A 25,949-nucleotide genomic window follows, 5' to 3' on the forward strand; every position below is an offset into this window, starting at 1 on the left:
GGGTTGAATAGCAATTTATAATTGCTGGCACAAGTCACATAGCCTTTCCATGGTGCTACTCTCCAAAATCAGATGCAAATATTAATCTTCCATAGAATACATAAAGCAGGACTCATCGGTTCTGTTTTAATGGCTTTATCCAATCCATGCCAAATTACAGATAAAGAAGAGAAGGCAAAAAAATCCTTCGGCCTATGGCTGACTGGTGTGATGTCACACTTCCTCTGGGCCTCGTGGGATATCCCCTACTCATCCTACTTATAGTATTTACCCATTACAGATACATAAACAATTATATACAAATATATTAGGATGTTAAAAAAATGTTTTAACCCCTTAAGGACCCAGGACGAGAATGCTCGTCCTAAATGGCCGGTAATTTGTGCCCCAGGATGAGTATTTTCATCCTGCGGTCCTTCCCCACCCCCCCGCCACATGCGGTGCCCGGATCAGCGGCAGTGATCTGGCTGTTACTGACAGCCGGATGCCTGCTGCATCCACCAGCATCAGTGATAACGCAGATGCAGGTGTATGAAACCCTCATATGCCGCTGTCAGCGCTGACCGCGGCATATGGGAGGTTTGCGCTCCCTCTCCTTAGTCATCGGGTCCACGCGCTGTGTAAAATTTTGTATTTTTTCTTTAGAAATAAAAATGAAATTTTTTGACTCAATTTTACCAGTGTCATGAAGTACAATATGTGATGAGAAAACCGTCTCGGAATGGCCTGGATAAGTAAAAGCGTTTCAAAGTTATTACCACGTATAGTGACACGTGTCAGATTTGCCAAAAAATGGCCTGGTCCTTAACTGCTTGCCTAACGCAGGGATGGGTCCTGGCGGCGGTCGATTCATTCCTCCTAGAAGGCATCGGCGCGTCATCTCGCGAGACGTGAGATTTCCTGTGAACGCGCGCACACAGGCGCGCATTCACAGGATCGGCCGGTAAGCGAGTGGATCTACAGCCTGCCAGCGGCGATCGTTCGCTGGCAGACTGTAGATGCGATTTTATTTTTAATTTTTCTTTTTAAAACCCCTAACAGGTATATTAGACGCTGTTTTGATAACAGTTTCTAATATACCTGCTACCTGGTCCTCTGGTGGTCCCTTTTGCTTGAATCGACCACCAGAGGACACGGGCAGCTCTGTAATAAGTAGCACCACACTACACTACACCCCCCCCCCCCCCCCATGTCACTTATTAACCCCTGATCACCCCATATACACTCCCTGATCACCCCCTGTCATTGATCACCCCCCTGTAAGGCTCCATTCAGACGTCCGTATGTGTTTTACGGATCCACACATCCATGGATCGGATCCGCAAAACGCATACGGATGTCTGAATGGAGCCTTACAGGGGGGTGATCACCCCATATAGACTCCCGGATCACCCCGCTGTCATTGATCACCCCCCTGTAAGGCTCTATTCAGACGTCCGTATGTGTTTTGCGGATCTGTGGATCTGCAAAACACGGACACAGCGGATCCGCAAAACACATACGGACGTCTGAATGGAGCCTTACAGGGGGGGTGATCAATGACAGGGTGATGATCACCCCATATAGACTCCCTGATCACCCCCCTGTCATTGATCAGCCCCCTGTAAGGCTCCATTCAGACATTTTTTTTTTGGGCACAAGTTAGCGGAAATTGATATATTTTTTTTTTTTTTTCTTACAAAGTCTCATATTCCACTAACTTGTGTCAAAAAATAAAATCTCACATGAACTCACCATACTCCTCATGGAATCCAAATGCGTAAAATTTTTTAGACATTTATATTCCAGACTTCTTCTCACACTTTAGGGCCCCTAAAATGCCAGGGCAGTATAAATAACCCACATGTGACCCCATTTCGGAAGAAGAAGACACCCCAAGGTATTCCGTGAGGGGCATATTGAGTTCATGAAAGATTGAAATTTTTGTCCTAAGTTAGCGGAAAGGGAGACTTTGTGAGAAAAAAAAAAAAAAACTATTTCTATATATACTTTTTAACTTGTGCAAAAAAAAATTCTATGAACTCGCCATGCCCCTCATTGAATACCTTGGGGTGTCTTCTTTCCAAAATGGGGTCACATGTGGGGTATTTATACTGCCCTGGCATTTTAGGGGCCCTAAAGCGTGAGAAGAAGTCTGGGATCCAAATGTCAAAAAATGCCCTCCTAAAAGGAATTTGGGCCCCTTTGCGCATCTAGGCTGCAAAAAAGTGTCACATGTGGTATTGCCGTACTCAGGAGAAGTTGGGCAATGTGTTTTGGGGTGTCATTTTACATATACCCATGCTGGGTGAGATAAATATCTTGGTCAAATGCCAACTTAGTATAAAAAAATGGGAAAAGTTGTCTTTTGCCAAGATATTTCTCTCACCCAGCATGGGTATATGTAAAATGACACCCCAAAACACATTCGCCAACTTCTCCTGAGTACGGCGATACCAGATGTGTGACACTTTTTTGCAGCCTAGGTGGGCAAATGGGCCCACATTCCAAAGAGCACCTTTCGGATTTCACAGGCCATTTTTTACAGATTTTGATTTCAAACTACTTTGCACGCATTTGGGCCCCTAAAATGCCAGGGCAGTATAACTACCCCACAAGTGACCCCCATTTTGGAAAGAAGAAACCCCCAAGGTATTTCATGATGGCATAGTGAGTTCATGGAAGTTTTTATTTTTTGTCACAAGTTAGTGGAATATGAGACTTTGTAAGGAAAAAAATAAATAAATTCATCATTTTACGCTAACTTGTGACAAAAAATAAAAAGTTCTATGAACTCACTATGCCCATCAGCGAATACCTTAGGGTGTCTACTTTCCGAAATTGGGTTATTTGTGTTTTTTTTCTACTGTCTGGGCATTGTAGAACCTCAGGAAACATGACAGGTGCTCAGAAAGTCAGAGCTGCTTCAAAAAGCGGAAATTCACATTTTTGTACCATAGTTTGTAAACGCTATATCTTTTACCCAAACCATTTTTTTTTATTTTTTTTTACCCAAACATTTTTTTTTATCAAAGACATGTAGAACAATAAATTTAGAGAAAAATGTATATATAGATGTCGTTTTTTTTTTTTTAAGTTTTACAACTGAAAGTGAAAAATGTAATTGTTTTTGCAAAAATTTTGTTAAATTTCGATTAATAACAAAAAAAGTAAAAATGTCAGCAGCAATGAAATACCACCAAATGAAAGCTCTATTAGTGAGAAGAAAAGGAGGTAAAATTCATTTGGATGGTAAGTTGCATGACCGAGCAATAACGGTGCAGAATTGTAAAAAGTGGTCTGGTCATTAAGGGTGTTTAAGCTAGGGGGGCTGAAATGGTTAAGGTGAAAAATGGTAGGGTCCTGAAGGTGTTAATATAATTGTTTATGTATCTTTTAATGGGTAAATACTATGTATAGGAAGAGAAGGGGATATCCCATGAGACCCTGAGAAAGCGTGACCTCATGTGAAAAGGCTGTAGGCCAAGAATTTATTTTGCCCTCCCTTGTTTATCTGTAATTTGGCATGGATTGAATAAAGCTGTTGTAACAGAATCTGTGAGTGCTGCTTTATGTATTCTATTGAAGATGAATATTTTATGCTAATTGACTATTCCCTAAAAGGCAAGTCACAGGTATTGTATGAAAGATAGATCCCAAGACATCAAAAATTATGTGACCAAAAGGTGCCTACAATGTGACATGCCCACCAAAAAGGATACAGTGATCCCTCAAGATACAATGGCCTCAGGATACAATAATTTCAACATACAATTGTCTTTTCTGACCCATCGTAAGTTGAAACTAGACTCAACATACAATGCCTCAGACTTGGATCCAACCAATCAAGGCCACTTCTCTGGTAAAATAGTTGTATTAGTTGCTAGTTAGCAACTGTTCCGGTCTGGTATATTTAATTTAAGCAGGGCTCGACAAATCCCAGGTCGCCATGGCGATCAGGAATTTGGTCCTGGCACTTGGGTATTTGTCAGCCCGTTTTCAAAGGTGCACGGGCGACGGTTGCGGAGCGCCGGAGGGGGTCCCGTTCTGTCCGGAGGCAGCAGGAATGGAGATGAGCGCCTCCATTCTGGAAACGCTCATCTCCATATTCATCTGTATCGCCGTCCTCAGGACAGCAATACAGATGAACGGTGCGAAGGAGCAGGGGAGAGGCACTAGGCCTGTAGCCTATCAGAGGCCGGTGCAGGCTGCGCGATCATGTCATCGTGCCCTCTGAGCCGTACAGTGTGGGACACAGGCCTGCATCGCATCACTGACGGCAGCATAAGGTAAGTATATGAGTTTATTATTTTTATTATTTATAGTATACTGCGGCAAGAAGGGGGGTAGGGGCCCTATATACTGGCACAATATAGGGGGACGGGCACTATGGAGAAGAGGGGAAGCACTATGGGGCCCTATATACTGGCACATTATGGCGGGGCACTATGGAGAAAAGGGGAAGGAGCACTATGGGGGCATCTACTGGGGGCTCTATGTACTGGCATGCATTGTGGGGGGGGGGGGAGCACTATGGGGGCATCTACTGGGGGCTTTATGACGCGGCTCCGCCTGGCTACTAACTTTTTTAGCTGGCTCCTAGATTCCAAGGAAATTTGTCAAGCCCTGTATTTAAGGATCTGCCTTAGCTATATGCTTATTTTTCTTAAATCTTCATTTTTCTCTTATCTTGGATGACATTTTGGAGCTTTTGAACAGATTGCTCAACTTACAGTGATGTAAACATACAATGGTTGTTCTGGAACCAATTAATATTGTAACTTGAGGGACCACTGTACATTGATCCTATAGCATCAAAATCCAGAAAACAAAAAGGTGAAACCGATAGTGTAAAATAGGGTTGGGTACTAGGGTTGCATCGAGGATCGAACTTTCGCTGATACTTTTGTACCCGGATTGATACGATACCACCCGGATTTGCTATTTTCCAATTTCCCCCAAGCCCTCCCACCCCCAGTATAATTATTGGTGGCAGTGGCAGCTTTCGATCGGAGCCCCAGCAATGAGCAAAAAAAAATATAATTTTGTATAAATCACCCCTTTTCCTAATTTTACATATAAAATATATAAACAATAAAAAAAGAACATATGACCGTATTTTTCGCTCCATAGGACCCCCCCCCCCTCCTAAAATGGGGGGGAAAAAAATGCCCCTGCGTCTTATGGGACGAATGCTGAAATTTTTTACATCGCAGGCTGCGATGTATGAGCGAGCTGGGAGGGACTGGGAGGAGCAGCTGGGGGCCGGCAATAGCGGCGGGGCAGTGCAGTGCAGTGCAGTGCAGTCTCTGTACTCCGGCCCCGCCGCTCCAGTGCTGCACTATACAAATATAAAATGTCTCATTCACTTAAGTGATTAAACATGCCCCCCCCCCACTTTTAATATTACCGTACACCCTAATAGCTTCTGTAGAATGCATGCAGGCAGGCCGGGCGGGCGACAGCGTAACTCCCTGATGTCACGTGCCTGCGCCGCCTACTTTATGAATGAAGCAGGCGGCGTAGCCACGTGACGTCAGTAAGTGACTCGCCGGCCGCCCGGCCTGCCTGCGTTGTACAGAAGCTGTTAGAATGTACGGTAATATTAGGAGTGAGGGGTCATGTTTAATCACTTTTAATTGAATGAGACATTTTATATTTGAATACTGGAGCGGCGGCGGGGGGAGAGAATCTGTGGATGACAGTTTTATGGGGAACATCTGTGGAAGGCACTGTTATGGGCTGTTGGGTCTGTGGATGGCACTGTTATGGGCTGTTGGGTCTGTGGACGGCACTGTTATGGGCTGTTGGGTCTGTGGACGGCACTGTTATGGGCTGTTGGGTCTGTGGACGGCACTGTTATGGGCTGTTGGGTCTGTGGACGGCACTGTTATGGGCTGTTGGGTCTGTGGACGGCACTGTTATGGGCTGTTGGGTCTGTGGACGGCACTGTTATGGGCTGTTGGGTCTGTGGACGGCACTGTTATGGGCTGTTGGGTCTGTGGACGGCACTGTTATGGGCTGTTGGGTCTGTGGACGGCACTGTTATGGGCTGTTGGGTCTGTGGACGGCACTGTTATGGGCTGTTGGGTCTGTGGACGGCACTGTTATGGGCTGTTGGGTCTGTGGACGGCACTGTTATGGGCTGTTGGGTCTGTGGACGGCACTGTTATGGGCTGTTGGGTCTGTGGACGGCACTGTTATGGGCTGTTGGGTCTGTGGACGGCACTGTTATGGGCTGTTGGGTCTGTGGACGGCACTGTTATGGGCTGTTGGGTCTGTGGACGGCACTGTTATGGGCTGTTGGGTCTGTGGACGGCACTGTTATGGGCTGTTGGGTCTGTGGACGGCACTGTTATGGGCTGTTGGGTCTGTGGACGGCACTGTTATGGGCTGTTGGGTCTGTGGACGGCACTGTTATGGGCTGTTGGGTCTGTGGACGGCACTGTTATGGGCTGTTGGGTCTGTGGACGGCACTGTTATGGGCTGTTGGGTCTGTGGACGGCACTGTTATGGGCTGGGGGGTCTGTGGACGGCACTGTTATGGGCTGGGGGGTCTGTGGACGGCACTGTTATGGGCTGGGGGGTCTGTGGACGGCACATATATAACAGTGCCACCCACAGATCCCCCATAACAGTGTCAGCCACAGACCCCCCCACCCCTCTCGTAACAGTGTCGGCCACAGACCCCCGACCCACCCCCCTCGTAACAGTGTCGGCCACAGACCCCCGACCCACCCCCCTCGTAACAGTGTCGGCCACAGACCCCCGACCCCCCCCCCCCCCCCCCCCTCGTAACAGTGTCGGCCACATTCACCCAGGCCACATTCAAGGGAGTCATTATCTACACTTTAAAAGGAGAACAGGGTGATGTACAGCCTGGGTAATAGGAGTGATTCTATTACACCTTGCTGCACTTTTTGGGGATCCAAATAGCAGTTATACTGCTGCTTTTAGGTTGTTTGCATTATATGATACATCAGTAATTCCAGCAAACCTTGCTTGTGATTGGGGTACTAGTGCTGTGTGATACAGCCATTAACAGGGTGTATTCCTAGGAAATATTTGTACGTCTTATTAGACCTTGTGCGGTGCAGTTATATGTTCTAAAGCCTTTTTTGGGGTGTATTAGTGGAAAGAAGGGGCTTATTAGCCTTTGTGCGGTGAAGTTACAAAATTACAACCTTTTTTGGGGTGTATTAATTTCCTATTTATTTATTTGATCTAACAATATGTCAGACAGAGAAGTGACAGGCCCAGCACAGGGGACAAGCAGAGGCCTAAATGTTTCTGGCGCAGGCAGAGGTTGCAGCAGAGTAAGGCTACTTTCACACTAGCGTTCGGGGCTCCGCTTGTGAGTTCCGTTTGAAGGCTCTCACAAGCAACCCAGAACGGATCCGTACAGCCCTATGCATTCTGAGTGGATGCGGATCCGCTCAGAATGCATCAGTCTGGCACAGTTTGTCCGCTCCGCTCAGCAGGCGGGGACGGATGTAAGTCAATGGGGACGGATCCGTTTGAAGTTGGCACAATATGGCTCAATTTTCATACGGATCAGTCCCCCATTGACTTTCAATGTAAAGTCTGGACTGATCCGTCTGAGCAACTTTCACACTTAGAATTTTTTCTAAACTATAATGCAGACGGATCTGTTCTGAACGGATCCCATCGTCTGCATTACAGGAGCGGATCCGTCTGTGCAGACACCAGACGGATCCGCTCTGAACGCAAGTGTGAAAGTAGCCTAAGGGGGCATGGCAGAAGGGGTCACTTCGAGAGGCCTGAGCTCCCGGTGTCTTGACCAGCAACCCAGTGGTTTTTGAATGGTTGACTCGGTCATCCACTTCGTCCCAAGTGACATCAGACACCCCCAATCAAAAGTCAGTGGGTTCGTCAGACACAACCCTTAGTTGGCTTGGCCCGGGAGCAGGCCCTGTGCACTCACCTGTCCTCAACCTGCCTCTGTCCACTTCTGACAAGTATTATATGCTGTGGGCTCAGCTCCACTGTACAGCGAGGACGAGCTACTAGAGGACAGTCAGCAGCTACTGGCCAGCCAAGATGTGGAGGAGATATCTGCCGCATCCTCCGGTAGGTGGGCAAGTAGTGATGAGGAGAGTGGCGTGGGAGCTGGTGTTGCGATCGGTCAGGCTCCTGGCTCAGAGATCGTTGAGGAGGACATCAGTGACGTGCAGTCAGTACTACTATGATGTAGCCGATCCCAATTGGGAGCCAGGTGACGAAGGGGCTTCATCATCATAATCATCGGTAGAAGAGGGTGGCAGCTTGCGTGTGAGGCAGCGGCGGAGCCGGCAAGTCGGTTACGTGGCCGGGAGTCAGCAGGGTGGCAGCAGTGGGAGGTTGGGAGCCAGTTGTGCCTGGATTAGACCACCCGCTTCGCAGTAGCCTACCTGCCCGGAAAGTAGTGGTGCAGGGGTTCACGGAGGCAACGGCCGTAGCAGTCAGTCATGTGCGGAATGTTGGGGGTAAAATCACCCACTCGGCAGTGTGGCAGTTTTTTCTTAAGCTGCCGGAAGAGGTGTATATGGCCATTTCCCTAATCTGTGGGCAGAAGGTGAAGCGTGGCCAGGGTTGCCAATGTTAGCACCGTGCCCCTGCGTCAACATATGCAGCGTCACCATAATGTGGCCTGGGAGAACAGTGGCTCCGATGTGGTGGTCCAGCCTGCCACAGCAACCGCTGCATCGCCCAGTGGCACACACCTGATTTCAGGCAGTCAAGGGCTCCACAACCTCAGCCAAAGGGAGCTGTCTGTCCTTCCCATCATCTACCAGTCCTGATGCTCCTGCTCCTGTCCTTCTACTAATGACGCATTTCATCAGCAGTCGATCACCGAAGCGATTGGCAAGACACAGCAATACGCATGTGGTCATCCAACGGTGCAGAAGCTAAAGGTGCTCATGGCCAAGTTGCTGGTGCTGCAGTCCCTCACTTTCCAAGTGGTGAACTCTGCACCTTTCAGAGATCTGATTGCTTGTGCCGAGCTGGGGTGGAGAGTCCCAAGCCGTTCTTTTCATTGCCAAAAAGGCAGTATCGGCCCTGCACACATGTAGAACAGAAGGTGGGCCAGGCCTTGAGCCTGTCTGTGTCTGCCAAAGTGCACGGCAACGCCGACGTGTGGAGCTTTAACTACGGGCAAGGACAATATACAGTTGTGTTCAAAATAATAGCAGTCAGACATCACTAACCTGATCAATCAATGTTTTTGGTAGAAGTGATATTTCTACATGGCAAATACACTGCCTGTCCCCCCCCCCCCAAAAAAGATGCCATCTGGATTTAGCTAAGCAAATAGGTATGATCCTCCTATTGGATAATTACCACATGGACGATTGTCTTTCAGCTGGCACCAAGTTATTTAACCCCAGCTGGTGCAGTGAGTTGCTTCTCATTTCTTAAACAACCTGTCGACACATCTTGTGGTTGTGGAAAAGATGTTAGTCTGTTTGAGAAGGGTCATTGGCATGCATCAAGCAGAGAAAACATCTAAGGAGATTGCAGAAACTACTAAAATTGGGTAAAGAACTGTCCAACGCATTATTAAAAACTGGAAAGGATAGTGGGGACCCATCGTATTCGAGGAAGAAATGTGGCTGGGAAAAAATCCTGAATGATCGTGAATGTCGATCATTTAAACGTTTGGTGAAATCAAATCGAAGAAAAACAACAGTAGAACTCAGGGCTATGTTTCATAGTGAAAGTAAGAGCATTTCCACACGCACAATGCGAAGGGAACTCAAGGGATTGGGACTGAACAGCTGTATAGCCGTAAGAAAACCGATTTATCAGTGAAGCAAACCAGAAAAAAAGGCTTCAATTTGCTAGGGAGCATAAAGATTGGACTCTGGAGCAATGGAAGAAGGTCATGTGGTCTGACGAGTCCAGATTTACCCTGTTTCAGAGTGATGGTCAGGTCTAGGTTCAGAATACTGTGCTCCAAGAATGAGGTCAGCTGACTACCTGAACATACTGAATGACCAGGTTATTCCATCAATGGATTTGTTCTTCCCTGATGGCACGGGCATATTCCAAGATGACAATGCCAGGATTCATCGGGCTCAAATTGTGAAAGAGTGGTTCATGGAGCATGAAACATAATTTGCACACCTGGATTGGCCACCACAGAGTCCAGACCTTAACCCTATTGGAAATCTTTTTTTTTTTTTTTTTTTTTTTTTTTCTGATGACTTTTTTTGGGCAGGCAGTGTAATTTTACTAGCAGGTGTAGTAGAGTAATAGAAACCCAACAGTCATGACATGCATGCTGCTGATTCTCTGTAATTCAATCACTTATTGAAAGGGGCATGTTCAAAATAATAGCAGTGTGGAGTTCAATGAGTGAGGTCATTCATTCTTTGAAAAACAGGTGGCAATTATTGCCCTTATTTAAGGAAGGAAGGCAGCAAATGTTGTACATGCTGGGTACAGTGCATTTCTCTCTGAAATTCTGAGGAAAATGGGTCGTTCCAGACATTTGTTCAGAAGAACAGCGTACCTTGATTAAAAAGTTGATTGGAGAGGGGAAAACATATAACGAAGTGCAGAAACGGTTAGGCTGCTCAGCTAAAATGATCGCAAATGCTTTAAAATGGCAACTAAAACCTGAAAGACGTGGAAGAAAGCGAAAAACTACCATTCGTATGGATAGAAGAATAGCCAAAAATGGAAAGGACTCGGCCAACAATCGGCTCCAGGACAATCAAACAAGGTCTAAAGTTACCTGTGAGTACTGTTACAATTAGAAGACACCTATGTGAAGCCAAGCTATCTGCAATAAGCCCCCGCAAAGTCCTACTGTTGGAAAAAAAGACGTGCTGAAGAGGTTACAATTTGCCAAAGAGCACATTGACTGGCCTAAAGAGACATTTTGTGTACTGATGAAAGTAAGATTGTTCTTTTTGGGTCTAATGGCCAGAGACAGTTTGTCAGACGACCCCCAAACACTGAATTCAAGCTACAGTACACTGTGAAGACATGTTGGCGCAAGCATCATTATATGGGCCTATTTATCGCATACCAGGGATCATGTATCAGTTTGCTTGCATCAGAATACTCTAGGTCATGCTGCCTTATGCTGAAGAGGAAATGCCCTTGCAATGGGTGTACCAACAAGACAACGACCCCAAACACACCAGTAAACGTGCAACATCTTGGTTCCAGACCAGATCTTAATCCAACAGAAAACTTGTGGGGTGACCTCAAAAATGCAGTTTTTGAGGCAAAACCAAGAAATAGAGAAGAATGTAGTGGAATGTAGTCCAATCATCCTGGGCTGGAATACCTGTTCACAGGTGCCAGAAGTTGGTTGACTCCATGCAACACAGATGCCCAGCAGTTCTCAGAAACAGTGGTTATACAACTCAATATTAGTTAAGTGATTCAAAAGAAAACACAAAATCTTCAAACATTTTTCAGTTTATATACTGAATGTTTGTTTGTAAAGAAGAATACACACTGCTATTCTTTTGAACAGTCTAATATTCACTTCGTTTTTTAGAGTAACAACAAAAATTTGATACATTTTATTTCATGTTTTGATTTGGAATATAATTGTGTAGTGTTCCAAATGCGATTGTGTGCTTGGAAATAAAAGCTATTAGAAGGATTTTGAGCTTTATTCACTTTTTTTAAACACACTGCTATTAATTTGAACACAACTGTATGTCCTTTATGGCCCACTGGATAAATGTGGTTTCTGCCCAGCCACACCAGCAACTTGGCCAGGTGACTCCGTCTCCGCCTCCACGTTCTCACTCCGTTGGTCCTGCAACAATGTCCGCCTCCGCAGGAACAATTCACAGTGCCCCAGCATACCACATGTGCGGGGCACGGCGGTGTCACGCTGTTCTACACCTAGTTTCCCTGGGCGAACTGAGTCACACAGGGGAGGAACTTCTCTGCGTCCTTAATCAAGAGATCCAATCCTGGCTTTCTCTGCGACAACTCAAAATCTGTACCATGCTGACCGACAACGGGAACACCATGTTGTCGGCGCTGCGTCCAGGAGGGCTGAGCCATGCACCCTGCATTCCGCACGTGTTTAATCTGGTTGTCAAGCGGTTCCTGAAGTCTTCCACTTATCTGCAAAACATCCTAAAAATGGCCAGGAAACTTTTCATGCACTCGTACACCGCCAAGCACACCCTCCTTGAGCTACTAGCGGCAGAACTGCATCCCCCAACATAGGCTGATATGCGATGTTTCCACCCATTGGAATTCCACCTTCTATATGTTGGACCGACTATACGAACAGAGAGGTCATAAACGATTTCTTGATACAGGTGGACAGAGGTATTCCCCTGTGTAACTTTGATGTTAGCCAATGGCAGCTCACGCGTGGCATCTGCTGTTTGCTCAGGCCCTTTGAGGATGGCATGTTATTTTAGTCGCCAGGACTACAGGATGAACGTCATTCCACTGCTTTATATCCTGGAACAGATGCTGGTAAATCTGGCTGGTCAGGGGACTGGAGATGTGGCACCTACATCTCAAGGCCACATTAGCCCTGTGGGGGCTGAACTGGAGGAGGACGACATTGGAGCACAAGCAATGTGTAACAAAATGGGTGGTTTTTCTACACCGGAGAGGAGGAGCACAAGCAGCCGGAGGAACAAGTGGGAGATGAGGAAGACTAGGCAGATGACCCAGGCACACAGTGGCAGTATGCAGTGCAAATGCAGGCAGGGAGTCCCTCCGAGTCACTTGCGCAAATGGCCAGCTGCATGCTCACTTGCTTGGGTAGTGACAGCCGAATTGTCACCATTCGGCAGAGGGATGACTTCTGGCTCTCCACCTTGTTGGAACCTCGCTACCGATCCAAAATGGGGGCCTTTTTTTACACCAGAGGGAGGACGAACTGAACTACTATAGAGACCTCTTATGTAGTCAGTTGGCCGATGCCTATGTGTGCCATCGTCCATCCTCTCGCAGGTCTGAATGGGGGGTCCTCTGTGCTCACGTTCCACTGCCATGGCTGCTGTGGCGGGGTGGGGGTGTAGGAGCAGTACCAGCTCCATCAGCAGCAACTAGAGTCGCTGATGAGCAGCTTTCTTCCCCCGCCTAGTAAAGAAACTACTCCCCAACAGCTAGACCTGGAGCAGAACCTAAACCAGCAGGTGGTGACATACTTGGACAGCACCCTGCCACCCCACATTGAAGATCCGCTGGACTACTGGGCAGCCAGACTGGATTTGTGGCCGCAGCTGGCCTAGTTAGCCCTGAAAAAGCTGTCCTGCCAGTATTGTGGCATCAGAGCAGGTGTTTAGTGCGGCGGGGGCCATAGTTACCACAAGTAGAACTCTCCTGTCCACCCAAAATGTGGAGAGACTGACCTTTTGTCAAGATGAATCAGGCGTGGATCAGAAAGGGTTTTCAAACACCAATGCCTGATGCATCAGACTAGATTTAGATTTATACACTTTGACAAAAAGAGACCGGTTTCTTCTGGCTACCTGCCTCCGCTTCGATTCTGATGCTGCCACCCGCCTGATGCCAAGTGCTCCTTCTTACATCCACCATTGTCACCGGGCACTTTTATTGCCACCCACCTCCCCACTCTGTCACTGGGTCACTCTGTGGTCTCCTGATGATGCTGCCACATTACCACTCAGGTCTCCTCATGCTGCTGCTGCCACCTCCACACTGTCACCTTGCCACTCTGTAGTCTTCTAATGCTGCTGCCAACTCACAACTCTGTCTCTGGGCCACTCTGTGGTCACCTCATGCTGCTGCCACCTCACCACTATGTCACTGGGCCACTCTGTGGTCTCCTCATGTTGCTTCCACCCTCCCCACTTCATGACTGGGCCACTATTTTGCCTTTTTTGACCTGGTTGACCTCACTTATTTGACTCTTCTTCTGATCTGTCAGAAGGAAGGAAAAATGAGATGCACAACGGATCCTGTATATGTAGCAGCTGTAAGGCCTGTATGACGTGGTCCCATCAGAATTGGCTTATACAAAACACAGAAGATATGCAAATATTCCATTTACATGTCATCTCTGATTTGGTTCCACTCCTTTTTATTATGATTTTTTTTGTTTTGTTTTTTGCTTTAGCAATACTGATGGATTACTGACCAAATGCTGACCGAATGAAGGCAGATGCTCAACAGATAGAATCCGTTTTTTGGGGGCTTATTGTCCTGACGAATCAGAGAAAGGGCAAAATAATTAGTGACATCAACACAAACTTACTGCTGACACCCTCTACACTCTGTCGGGGGGGGTTCTGCTTGTATAAGCATTTAATAGAACAGGTTCTGTAGACATCTATGTGGAATCAGCTGACGACGGTGTAAAAGGAGTGCGCTACTTCTTGACGCTAACATCTACCTGTAAGGCTGAGTTCATACGTGAGTTATTTAGTCAGTTTTGGCCTCTTAACTGGCCAAATAAGTGAAGTGTGCATTGATTCTAAGAGCGACTCCTGTCATCTGCATGTCATACTGACTCACTGTATTGTTTCACTACCAAAGCAGACTCCCTATCTGTGTTACTGCAAGGCACAGTGTTCTACACCACTATGCAGGCTTTCTGCAGCCAGGAAATAACAGTTTTTTTAACGAGATTCGCCACAAATAAATACGGATCAAATATTTTCTGAAAATTTGGCCAACGAGCCGAATCTCTAGTCTTCACCCTTGCAACTGAGCTTTGTATACCTGTCATCTATGACCATGACTTCAGTACCTATCTGGTTCTATTATTGCAAGATTAAATTGATGCAATCAATACATCATAACCCACACAGCAAAAAAATTATCTAAAATGTATTTTTGGTGTTGTAGTAACTCCTCCTGCACCGGCTGGAAAAACTGAGTGGTTAGAGCAGAGCCTGACAAAAAGTGATCGTCCAGAATTGACCAGTGCAAAGGTTGTTGTGTCTGGAGGTAAGTTCACAGTAGATGTTTGCACTGGGTGATTATTGTACTCTGTTTAGTAAGACTTTTCTTTTGCATTAAGGCAGCAACTAGTTTATTTGGGAACTGATGTTAAAACCAGTGAAACAGTAACTGTAAAGCAATGTGAAATATGTGCCTGAAGAAGGTGCCAGTCCATTATCTTAAATTGGGTTCAGTCCAATTATGATTTTTTAATTTTTAATTTATTTTTTATTTATTTTTATTTACATTCAATATCCTCACACACTGCATATTTCTTGCCCAAATACCTGTATTTCATGTCGGAGCTTCCCTTCCCTCTATTCTCTGCATAAGCTGATCTAGGTAGGATGTGTACATGCAAAACTTCCTGTTTTCATCAGCTTTCAGCTGGGTTTGCTAGCCAAACCCAACATGCTTTTCCCTTTTAATATTTCTCAGGAGTTCCTCCGCCTGCTACGCTGCTGCCTGTGCAGTAATCACACCCTTGCACCTGCCCTCTTCTTGCCTAGTTAGGTATAGCAAGACCTGTTAATCATTACAGAGCAAACCATGCTGGGTTTGACTCATGAAAACAGGAAGTTCTGCATGTAAACTTCCTTCCAGGACGCATGCAGGGGAAGGAAATCGCTGACCTGAAAAGCAGGTGTTTGGAGTATTGAATGCAGATAAAATTTACTATGGGACCAAATAACTTATCTAATATGCATCTGAACCTATAATGGGAATCTCAATGGGTAGATTGAAAGATTATCAGCAGCACCCACTTTTTTTTTTTTTTTTTTTTTACACCTAGTCTATATGGAATGTGTTGCATTTTTTTAAAATGACATTTAATTAGAAGTATAAAACATGCTTACATTTAGAGTTTTGTTTTGTTAGTAATATTTGTTGACTAAACATTCTAAAAGATTGTTTTTGTCATTTGACTTTTTTATATATTATTGTTTCTGCAAAGCCATTACACTACAAGGGCATCAATGTAGCTAGAGTATATTTTACTTACTTTTCTTGCAATATATATTAATGCCTGCACTTTCTCTTCATTCTTAGGTCGAGGACTGAAGAGTGGAGATAATTTTAAATTGCTGTATGACCTGGCAGATCAACTGCATGCTGCTGGTAAGCACACCCATGCATACATGAACTCGCACACATACAGAGCTTATTGCTAACCAGTAGGTCACACACGAGTAGGAGTATGCCTGAAAGGGGTTTAGGGTAGCGGTATGGTGAGGCTTATTTAAAGAGGGTAGCTCATGCTTTGAGAACAGTTGAGTTCCGCCATCTCTTTAATAGTCTGTAAACTTTATCTGGACTTCCTCTTGTATAGCAGTGTGGATTTTGCTGCTATTAGCCAATACATCAGGGAGGGGGACAAAGATCAGACTTCAGTTATCCAAAAGTTTTAAGAATATTTCTATTTTGTCCAGTAACTTGTCTGTGAAGGTTCCTATTCATCCAGGTCATGGTATATCAGAAGTAATGTGTCAGAGCAACTGACATTTCGCTAGACAGCCATTTGGCTTCCTCAGTTAGATTGACTTGTACACTAAATCTCTGGCATCAAATTTTGGTGACTCATTACCAGTATTTAATGTCTGAAATTTCTTGTACTGTCCAAATCAAATGACTAGTGAAATGTCTTCAAGAGAGAGTGCAGCAAGCCCTCATGCTGTGACTTATTACTGGTATCCAGTAACTGTTATTTTCCTGTTTAATTTCATTGGATGTGCATGTGTCATTTAATGAAAACCTGTGTTTTACCTTTAGAAGTACTTATGGTAACTGTCTTCTCTTGTACAGTGGGTGCCTCTCGTGCAGCTGTAGATGCTGGTTTTGTGCCCAATGACATGCAGGTTGGACAAACAGGAAAGATTGTTGCACCAGTAAGTGTCACTATAATTTTTACAAGCTGCGTACATCTGTTGTACTTACTATTGAGCTTTAATTAAAGGGTTATCTCACATTCCAGGTAATAAATGTCTGATCCATAGAGGCCACACTGACCACTATGTAGGGGCGCCTCAAGCCCCCGTTCCGTCTCGCTGTATGAGCTCAGTGCAGAGGAATTTAAATAGAGTGGTGGTCCAGTGGGCTGATGGGGATAGCCGAGTGACAAACATCGATTTTGTGACAGATCTTATTTGCATGTGACCTCCCTTAGACAATCTGAGGAACTGTGGGGTGTATGACTGCTTTCTATGGGAGGATAGTCTCATTTAAAGTCGGCCTACCAGCAATTTTATTTTTTCTGTTCCTATGCTTGGCATTTCAGGGGGCTATTTAGATAATGTAATTGCATTCACTAGTACTCGATTAGGACACCATGCTGAATCGCTGCATTTAAGGTATCTTATAGTGCAAGGTTCTAATTTCCTAAAATTTACATTTCTATTATTTATTATCTGCACTGCAAGAGGCTAATTCTGTTCCCCTTTAACCATAATGGTTGTTCTTAAATATAATGGCGCTGCCCTGTCCCACCCTCTTGGAATACATAATCTAGCAAGGCCCTCTACGTGTGGACAGCGGACCGGCCTGTCCTGTTGCCTTACACTTTGTTAGAGAAAGTCCCCCCCTGAAGCTCAAGCCTTTAGGCCTCCTTCACAGAAGCGATACAGATTGTGTCAGGATCTGTTCGGTGGAAAACTGATGGTTTTGCATGCATCCTTTTTTTTTTTTTTCTGTGATTGCGTTCAGTGTTTTATTTGTAATTTTTTTTTCCATCTGGGTTGTTTCCAGATTGCATGCGTTTTTCGTGTGTGTGTGAAGAAAAACTGAAGAATAACAATCTACTGTACAGTCGTGGCCAAAAGTTTTTGAGAATTACATAAATATTGGAAAAGTTGCTGCTTAAGTTTTTATAACAGCAATTTGCATATACTCCAGAATGTTATGAAGAGTGATCAGATGAATTGCATAGTCCTTCTTTGCCATGAAAATTTACTTAATCCCAAAACCTTTCCACTGCATTTCATTGCTGTCATTAAAGGACAGCAATGAGATCATTTCAGTAATCGTCTTGTTAACTCAGGTGAGAATGTTGACGAGCACAAGGCTGGAGATCATTGTCAGGCTGATTGGGTTAAAATGGCAGACTTGACCTGTTAAAAGGAGGGTAATGCTTGAAATCATTGTTCTTCCATTGTTAACCATGGTGACCTGGAAAGAAACGCGTGCAGCCATCATTGCGTTGCATAAAAATGGCTTCACAGGCAAGGATATTGTGGCTACAAAGATTGCACCTCAATCAACAATTTATAGGATCATCAAGAACTTCAAGGAAAGAGGTTCAATTCTTGTTAAGAAGGCTTCAGGGCGTTCAAGAAAGTCCAGCAAGCGCCAGGATCGTCTCCTAAAGAGGATTCGGCTGCGGCATCGGAGTGCCACCAGTGCAGAGCTTGCTCAGGAATGGCAGCAGGCAGGTGTGGGCGCATCTGCACGCACAGTGAGGCAAAGACTTTTGGAAGATGGACTGGTGTCAATAAGGGCAGCAAAGAAGCCACTTCTCTCCAAAAAAAACCCATCAGGGACAGATTGATCTTCTGCAGAAAATATGGTGAATGGACTGCTGAGGACTGGGGCAAAGTCATATTCTCCGATGAAGCCTCTTTCCGATTGTTTGGGGCATCAGGAAAAAGGCTTGTCCGGAGAAGAAAAGGTGAGCGCTACCATCAGTCCTGTGTCATGCCAACAGTAAAGCATCCAGAGACCATTCATGTGTGGGGTTGCTTCTCATCCAAAGGAGTGGGCTCACTCACAATTTTGCCCAAAAACACAGCCATGAATAAAGAATGTTACCAAAACACCCTCCAACAGCAACTTCTTCCAACAACAGTTTGGTGAAGAACAATGCATTTTCCAGCACGATGGAGCACCGTGCCATAAGGTTAAAGTGATAACTAAGTGGCTCGGGGACCAAAACGTTGACATTTTGGGTTCATGGCCTGGAAACTCCCCAGATCTTAATCCCATTGAGAATTTGTGGTCAATCCTCAAGAGGCGGGTGGACAAACAAAACCCACTAATTCTGGTAAACTCCAAGAAGTGATTATGAAAAAATGGGTTGCGATCAGTCAGGAATTGGCCCAGAAGTTGATTGAGAGCATGCCCAGTCGAATTGCAGAGGTCCTGAAAAAGAAGGGCCAACACTGCAAATACTGACTCTCTGCATAAATGTCATGTAATTGTCGATAAAAGCCTTTGAAGCGTATGAAGTGCGTGTAATTATATTTCACTACATCACAGAAACAACTGAAACAAAGATCTAAAAGCAGTTTAGCAGCAAACTATAGAACATGCTGCGCTTTTTATTTTAGTTTTTCCTGAACGCAAAGATGAGGCGTGAAAGACGACGCTCATGTACACAGACCTGTTGAAAGGAATGGGTCTGGATTCAGTCTGAATGCTGTATGTTCACTACACGCATTGCATCCAAACAGAGAACTCACTCTTGCGAAAGAGGCCTTAGGCCTCTTTCACATGAACAATACGGATTATGTCAGGGTGCGTTTAGTGAAACTTGCACCATTTCACAAGCAAGTTGTCAGTTTTGTCTGCATTTGCGTTCAGTGTTTCAGTTTTCCCCACGTGGGTGCAATCCGTTTTGATGCGTTTTTCATGCACGTGAAAAAAAAATTTGAAGGTTTACAGACAACATATCCTAGCTACCATCAGTGAAAAACAAACTGCACCCGGACTGCATCCAGGTTACATCTGGATGCAATGCGTTTTTCACTGAAGCCCCATTCACCTATATGGGGCCAGGGCTGCATAAAAACAGAATATAGAACATGCTGCGATAATCAACGCGGAACTGATGCTTGAAAAAAAAAAAAACTTTCATGTACACAGACCCATTGAAATGAATGGGTCAGGATTCAGTGCCGGTGCTATGCGTTTACTTCACGCATTGCACCTGCCCGGAAAACTTGCTCGTGTAAAAGGAGCCTTAGACTACTTCATAGATGGACTTGCTTGCCCCCAAGTAAAATTTATTGTAAAAACATCTACATTCAATTCTTGCTATAGAATATTTAACATTGATTCTAAGAGTAAGATGGCGAACGATGCTTTTCTCAGGAGTCGAAAATATTTACCTGGAGAATCTTGTACCTTATTTTTGGGATAAATTCTCCGTTATTCACAGTGATTTGTGGATTAAAGTCAGTAATGAGGAAATAAGCAATGTGTGTTGTAATCATTATTAATTTTCTATAAAAGTACCGCACTTGATACTCTACACGCCTCTATGCCTTTGGTGCGTTCACGGCTTGGCTATCGTTTAAAAGAAGGTGAACTCGTCGTACTCCTCTGTCAGTAAAAGAGTTAATGAGATGGATTAAAGGGGGATCCAGAACACGTTGGCCAAATTGCTTTTATGTTTAACCCCCAGGGAGCAGAACATCAACTGCTTTCAGCCAAATGCACTGACATATGAATATTTTACAGCAATTTAATGTTTTTTCCTGCTGCCCCAAAGGACTTCCGAATCAATTTGCGAATGTTGTTCTCCTGCCGTTAAAGGCTGAGCTGGATAATTCAGGATGAAAGGGGCTGTCAGCCCAGAGCTTTTTAAGGGGCTTAATAAGAAAGTAGAAATCACTCCCACCCGATATCCATCCTCCTCCTCTCTCCTACTTAAACTTTTATGCTGTGAAGTAGTCCTTGCTTATTGCTAGCTCCCTTTTATATAACCTACATGGACTTTCTGCTTTATTCCACCCAGTTAAGACAAAAGTACTGTAGTGACGGAAAAGGGGAGTAATGTCCGTTCCTTTGGTGATGCATTGAATTTAAGGGGTGAATTAGGAACCGTGGTTTGTGCTTTAAGTTTGGTAAAATCATTCTAAGATCGCCAGAGACAGAAGAGCTTTCTTCACTTGTAGTGTGTGTGGATGTTTTTCTTTTCTTTTTTTTTTTTTTATTGTAATTTTCAAATAAAGTTCCTGCTGAAATAATAAATCTCCCACTTTGTCCATTTTGTAAGACCGGCGTATGCAGTGAGTGGTGTGCTCAGTTTATTAAATGGCTCATGCCTCTTAATAAATTTGTCCGTGCACCAGACTGAAATAAAAGCCAGCCAAGAGCTGGCACACATTTTAGATTTGACATGAGCAAGTTTTCTGGTGCACATGTCCTTATATACTGGCAAAGCGGCAAGGGTGTTGGAAAAGGCTAAAAAGTTGCACAAATTTCTCACAAAATGGCACTTGTAAGAAAACTTGAAACTTTTGTACGGCAGAAAACTGGCATAGAGCCTTAAAGGGTGTAGGAATTAAAGGGGTTGTCTCATCTGAGACAATGGGGGCATATTGCTAGGATAGGTCTGATAGGTGCGGGTCCCACTACTGGGACCCGCACCTATCTCCTAAACAGAGCCCTGAAAGTGGTGGAGGGCACACTTCCATTAATTTCTTTAGGGTCGCCAAAAATAGCCGATCGCTGGCTTTATTTCCGTCAGGCCCATGTAACTGAATGGGAGCGGTGGCCAGTCATGAAACGTGTGCTCCCATTCACTTCTGTGGGGAGAGTGCTTGGTGGTGGCCGGAGCGGAGTTCTCCAGCCACCACTTTGCCCACTCAGTTCTCGATATATCATACAATCTTAGCGATATGCCCGCATTGTCTCAGATGAGAATAGCCCTTTAACAAAATAAAATTGTATAGAGAGGATGGACAGGACAGACTGTGGAAATGGAGACTGCATACAAGTGCTGCTGCTCATCAGCCACATCCCCCCCCCCCATCCGCCTCTCTGTACTTAATGTCTCTTCATGAACTCCGTTCCTACAGAGATTCAGCTGAAGACCATATTAGTCATAATCCATGACGAGCACAGAGGAGGATGAGGCAGCTATTTAGCTCAGTGTTCTGAAGCAACTTGTGCTGCTGTGTGATGACAGATTCTGTGTGCACTAATAGGACAGCGGACATTTTATTTCTCTTAATAATTGCTCCCTAGACAAAATAAGCCATTATAATGAAAGGTATTTGGGAATATATTTATAATAAGGTAATATTCAAGTATTTTCAGTTTTATTGTATTAATCCCTAGAGAACCCTTTTAGTAAATCTCCCTCTAAGATGGTACAATTCAGGAAGTAATATGTAAGCTATATTTATTGAATGTAGAGGATACAAGTGGCCTGTGGCCTTTTAAATTTCAAAATTCTGACTGCCTGCAGCCACCACTAGGGGGCATAATGTATAGGCATTATTGTTTTTAAAGGGGTTATCCAAGACTTGTGACCCCTGCAGCCAATCACAGGTTGCAGCAGTAACCTGCTCCCCTTGCATCACTAGTAAAGGTATGGAGTAGTCTGTAGGCAATATAACTAAATGGAAAATGAGGAGAAAATTGTGCGCCTTAGGTCATCAGTGGATCAGATGAGGTTCTTTTCTAATGCTTTTCTCAAAGGATGTTACCCTTATGCATTAATGTTTTGTAACTGCTTAAATGGGTTGCTTAGGAATACTCCTGCCTGATCTCACAATGGTTGTGAAGAGAAGGTGGCCCTGTTGCCATGGCAACCATTTGACACCCAGAGCATCATGCATGGGTCCCATTAATTGGGATAGGACCCTACGCAATGCACGTCTTGGCAACCTAATAAGCATACAGTTGTGTCTCTCCACTTAGATCTGGCAGGGGTGTATGCCTGGACTACCCCTTTACTCATGGCTGATGGTATCTGTGATGTGTTCATTAATAGTCATCTGGTTCTTTGTCCTTGCAGGACCTGTACATTGCCGTTGGGATCTCTGGAGCCATCCAGCACTTGGCGGGAATGAAGGACAGTAAGGTAAATGTGTATTTATGATACATCTCAAGATCTAGTGACATTTTACAATTTAGTCATTTTTAGGCCTCATTCACTTGACCGTTGTTTGGGTCCACATCCGAGCCACATTTTTTGTGGCTCAGATGCAGACCCATTCAGTTCAACCATTGCTCCGTTCAGTGGCCCCACAAAAAAATAAATAAAACATGTCCTATTCTTGTCTGTTTTGCAGGCAAGCATAGGCGTTTCTATGATGGGCGACCCGTTCCGCAATTTGCGGACAGCAAAACACAGCACGGTCATGTGCATGTAGCCTTAAAGGGGTATTCCCATCTCACTACTTTAATTTCCTGCTGTCTACTTTTTGCTCATGCTTGTTCCCCAGCTCTGAAGCTATGTGGGAGGTACTCTTCCCTTTCATCACATGTCCACGCTCCCGATGCTCCTACAGAAACTTGTAATAACAGTGCTGTAGGACAGGAATGCTCAACCTGTGGCCCTCCAGCTGTTCTAAAACTACAACTCCCACCATGCTCTTCTGTAGACTGTCCGGGAATTATGGGAGTTGTAGTTTTCCAACAACTGGAGGGCTGCAGGTTGAGCACACCTGCTTTAGGAGATGCTGCTCCTTGTGACCCTTGATAATGTTATGAAAAGAAGGGCCTTGTGCCTGTAGTTAGGAGGAGGTTGGAGAAGTGGCAGTGCACATCACCAGTGTTCTCTACAGCCCAGGCAGCGTCTGTTTCAGTGCTCATGGATGTGACTGCTCAGGAGACCACAGCAGAAGGAATGCTTAAGTTCAGACTGTTAGACTACTTTTCACACTTGCGGCAGAGTGATCCGGCAAACAGTTCCGTTGCCGGCAAAACGTATGCCGACTGATCCGTCTTACAAGAGCATTGAAATGCTGGATCCGTCTTTCCGGTGTCATCCGGAAAACAGATCCGGCATTTATTTTTTTCAATTTTTTTTTTCGGTCTGTGCATGCGCAGACTGGAAGGACGGATCTGGCATTTCTTATGGAAAAAAAATGCCGGGTCCGGCATTCAGGCAAGTGTTTAATTTTCCCTGATCAGTCAAAAAGACTGAACTGAAGACATCCTGATGCATTCTGAACGGATTACTCTCCATTCAGAATGCATGGGGATAAATCTGATCAGTTATTTTCCGGTATAGAGCCCCTAGGACGGAACTCGGTGCCGGAAAAGAAAAACGCTAGTGTGAAAGTACCCTTATCTCGCAGCTGCTCTGTGTGCTGAGCCTTCTTGTCTCTTCTCCCCAACCCTGGTCATACCAGACACAAGGGAGGACCCTGCAGTGCACTCTCCCGTCTTACAGACCATGATTGTGGATTACAGCATTGCTGTGCCTCGCTGCTCATATGCTGTCTCCTCTGCTGCTCACCTCCATAAGCGCTGACGCTCCAGTGAGAGAGTTGCAGAGGAGCACAGCAAGGACGCTGTGACAGCAGGTCCCTGCTCTGTGCATGACGCTGGAGGAGGCAGAGGCTGTCCCACAGTATTTTTACCTGCACAGCAGAGGATCAATACAGAGCAGCTTTACAGTTTAGGGACTGAAAGCCAGCTGTTCACTTCTACAGCACAATGGCCGGCCTGGGAGCTAGTGCGCATGAGAAAGCCATGCGCGGTCCCGTCGGCCTGGCCAGCCACATAGAGACAAACAGAGGAATTTGCGCAAGCGCAGCCACCACTGTAGCAGTAGCGCAGTGATGGCCGTAACTAATGGCAACAGAAGATAAACATAGAAGGGGAAGGAGGAGGAATACCTAGCAAACAACTCAGAAAAAATAAATAAAAGGTAATTGCAAAAGTTTATAATTTTACATTAGGAACTAGTTTAACTATGATCATTAAAGGGAGTCTTTCACCTAATCTGAGCGTTTTAGACCGCTCAGATCAGGTTATAGACTCTTTAACCCTCATTACGATCATACCTTTCTCTTATGTGTCCCTCGCCCAGATAATGAAAATAACACTTTTTAAACTTATGCAAATTACCTTCTGAAGGTGCCCAGGGGCGGCGTTACTGGGCGATGTGCCCAGAAAAACACACCTCCAGCCGGCGGACGTCACGAGCGGCACCAGAGGACGGCGGGCTGGGAACTGGCCCGCACCTGCGCACTGCTCTGCCCATTATGGGCAGAGGAACATCCTTTCATATTGCGCATGCGCCGGCTGGCTATCTTTAGTTGGCCGGCGCATGCGCAATATGAAAAGCTGTTCATCTGCCCATAATGGGCAGAGCAGTGCGCAGGTGCGGGCCAGTTCCCAGCCCGCCGTCCTCTGGTGCCGCTCGTGACGTCCGCCGGCTGGAGGTGTGTTTTTCTGGGCACATCGCCCAGTAACGCCGCCCCTGGGCACCTTCAGAAGGTAATTTGCATAAGTTTAAAAAGTGTTATTTTCATTATCTGGGCGAGGGACACATAAGAGAAAGGTATGATCGTAATGAGGGTTAAAGAGTCTATAACCTGATCTGAGCGGTCTAAAACGCTCAGATTAGGTGAAAGACTCCCTTTAAGGTGGGAATACCCCTTTATAGTGAGGTAAAACCAAATAAAGTTCAGTTTATCCATATATGTAGTCCTTTTACTAGAACTTTCTGAATTGTTAGGCTGCAGTAACTGATTAAAGTGAAGCTTAATTTTGAATTTTTTTTGTGTATTTACACATTAGTTTTCTTTTCTGATGTTCTGCAGAATGCTCTTCAATATAAGCCTCTGTCCTGTAGCCCCAACCTTAAACGCTCCAGCAATGATTCCTTACCTTATTATAAAGGCAGAGCCCCTGGAAAATGTTTGCAGTGTCCAGAGGTATATGATGGGAGGTTTGCCTCATAGGTGCCCCTCTATTGGCATACTTGGCATCTGACGCCCATAGACTCCCATGATAATTTTATTTATTTTTTTAAACGGAATCCCTTAGTATGGAATAGCATAGTAGACTGCACTATTCCATATAGAAGAAAAACATGAAGTATACCTGCTTGACGGAGGTGAAAAAGACACTCTTATTGTTCTCTATTGGGTCAATATGGGCGATCTATAGACATGATGGACATATGCCACCCAGCTTTACTGGCACATATGGCAAATGGAGACTAAAAAATAAAACCAGTCTTATTTGTATTTCTACTTTTAAACAATGGGATCTGGCAGGCAGGCGGATCCAAAGAACTCTGGCACGCCGTTCTATGACGGAACAGCCTGCCGGAGAGCTCTACCGCAGATGTGAAACTAGCCTTAAGTGGTTTTCTATGGTAT

At 45.1% G+C, this 25,949-nt stretch overlaps 1 protein-coding gene across 1 annotated transcript in view; it reads left to right on the plus strand.

Annotated features, from left to right (window-relative positions):
• ETFA (electron transfer flavoprotein subunit alpha) overlaps positions 1–25,949 on the plus strand; it is a 54,036-nt gene that overhangs the window by 16,189 nt on the left and 11,898 nt on the right. Inside the window, exons 7-10 of the mRNA XM_044283398.1 lie at positions 14,791–14,892; positions 15,937–16,005; positions 16,690–16,772; positions 22,625–22,690. Coding sequence (XP_044139333.1) covers positions 14,791–14,892; positions 15,937–16,005; positions 16,690–16,772; positions 22,625–22,690 — 320 coding nt within the window. The remainder of the gene's footprint in view (positions 1–14,790; positions 14,893–15,936; positions 16,006–16,689; positions 16,773–22,624; positions 22,691–25,949) is intronic.

This window comes from Bufo gargarizans, chromosome 2, assembly GCF_014858855.1.
Source record: "Bufo gargarizans isolate SCDJY-AF-19 chromosome 2, ASM1485885v1, whole genome shotgun sequence".
Taxonomy (NCBI): Eukaryota; Metazoa; Chordata; class Amphibia; order Anura; family Bufonidae; genus Bufo; species Bufo gargarizans.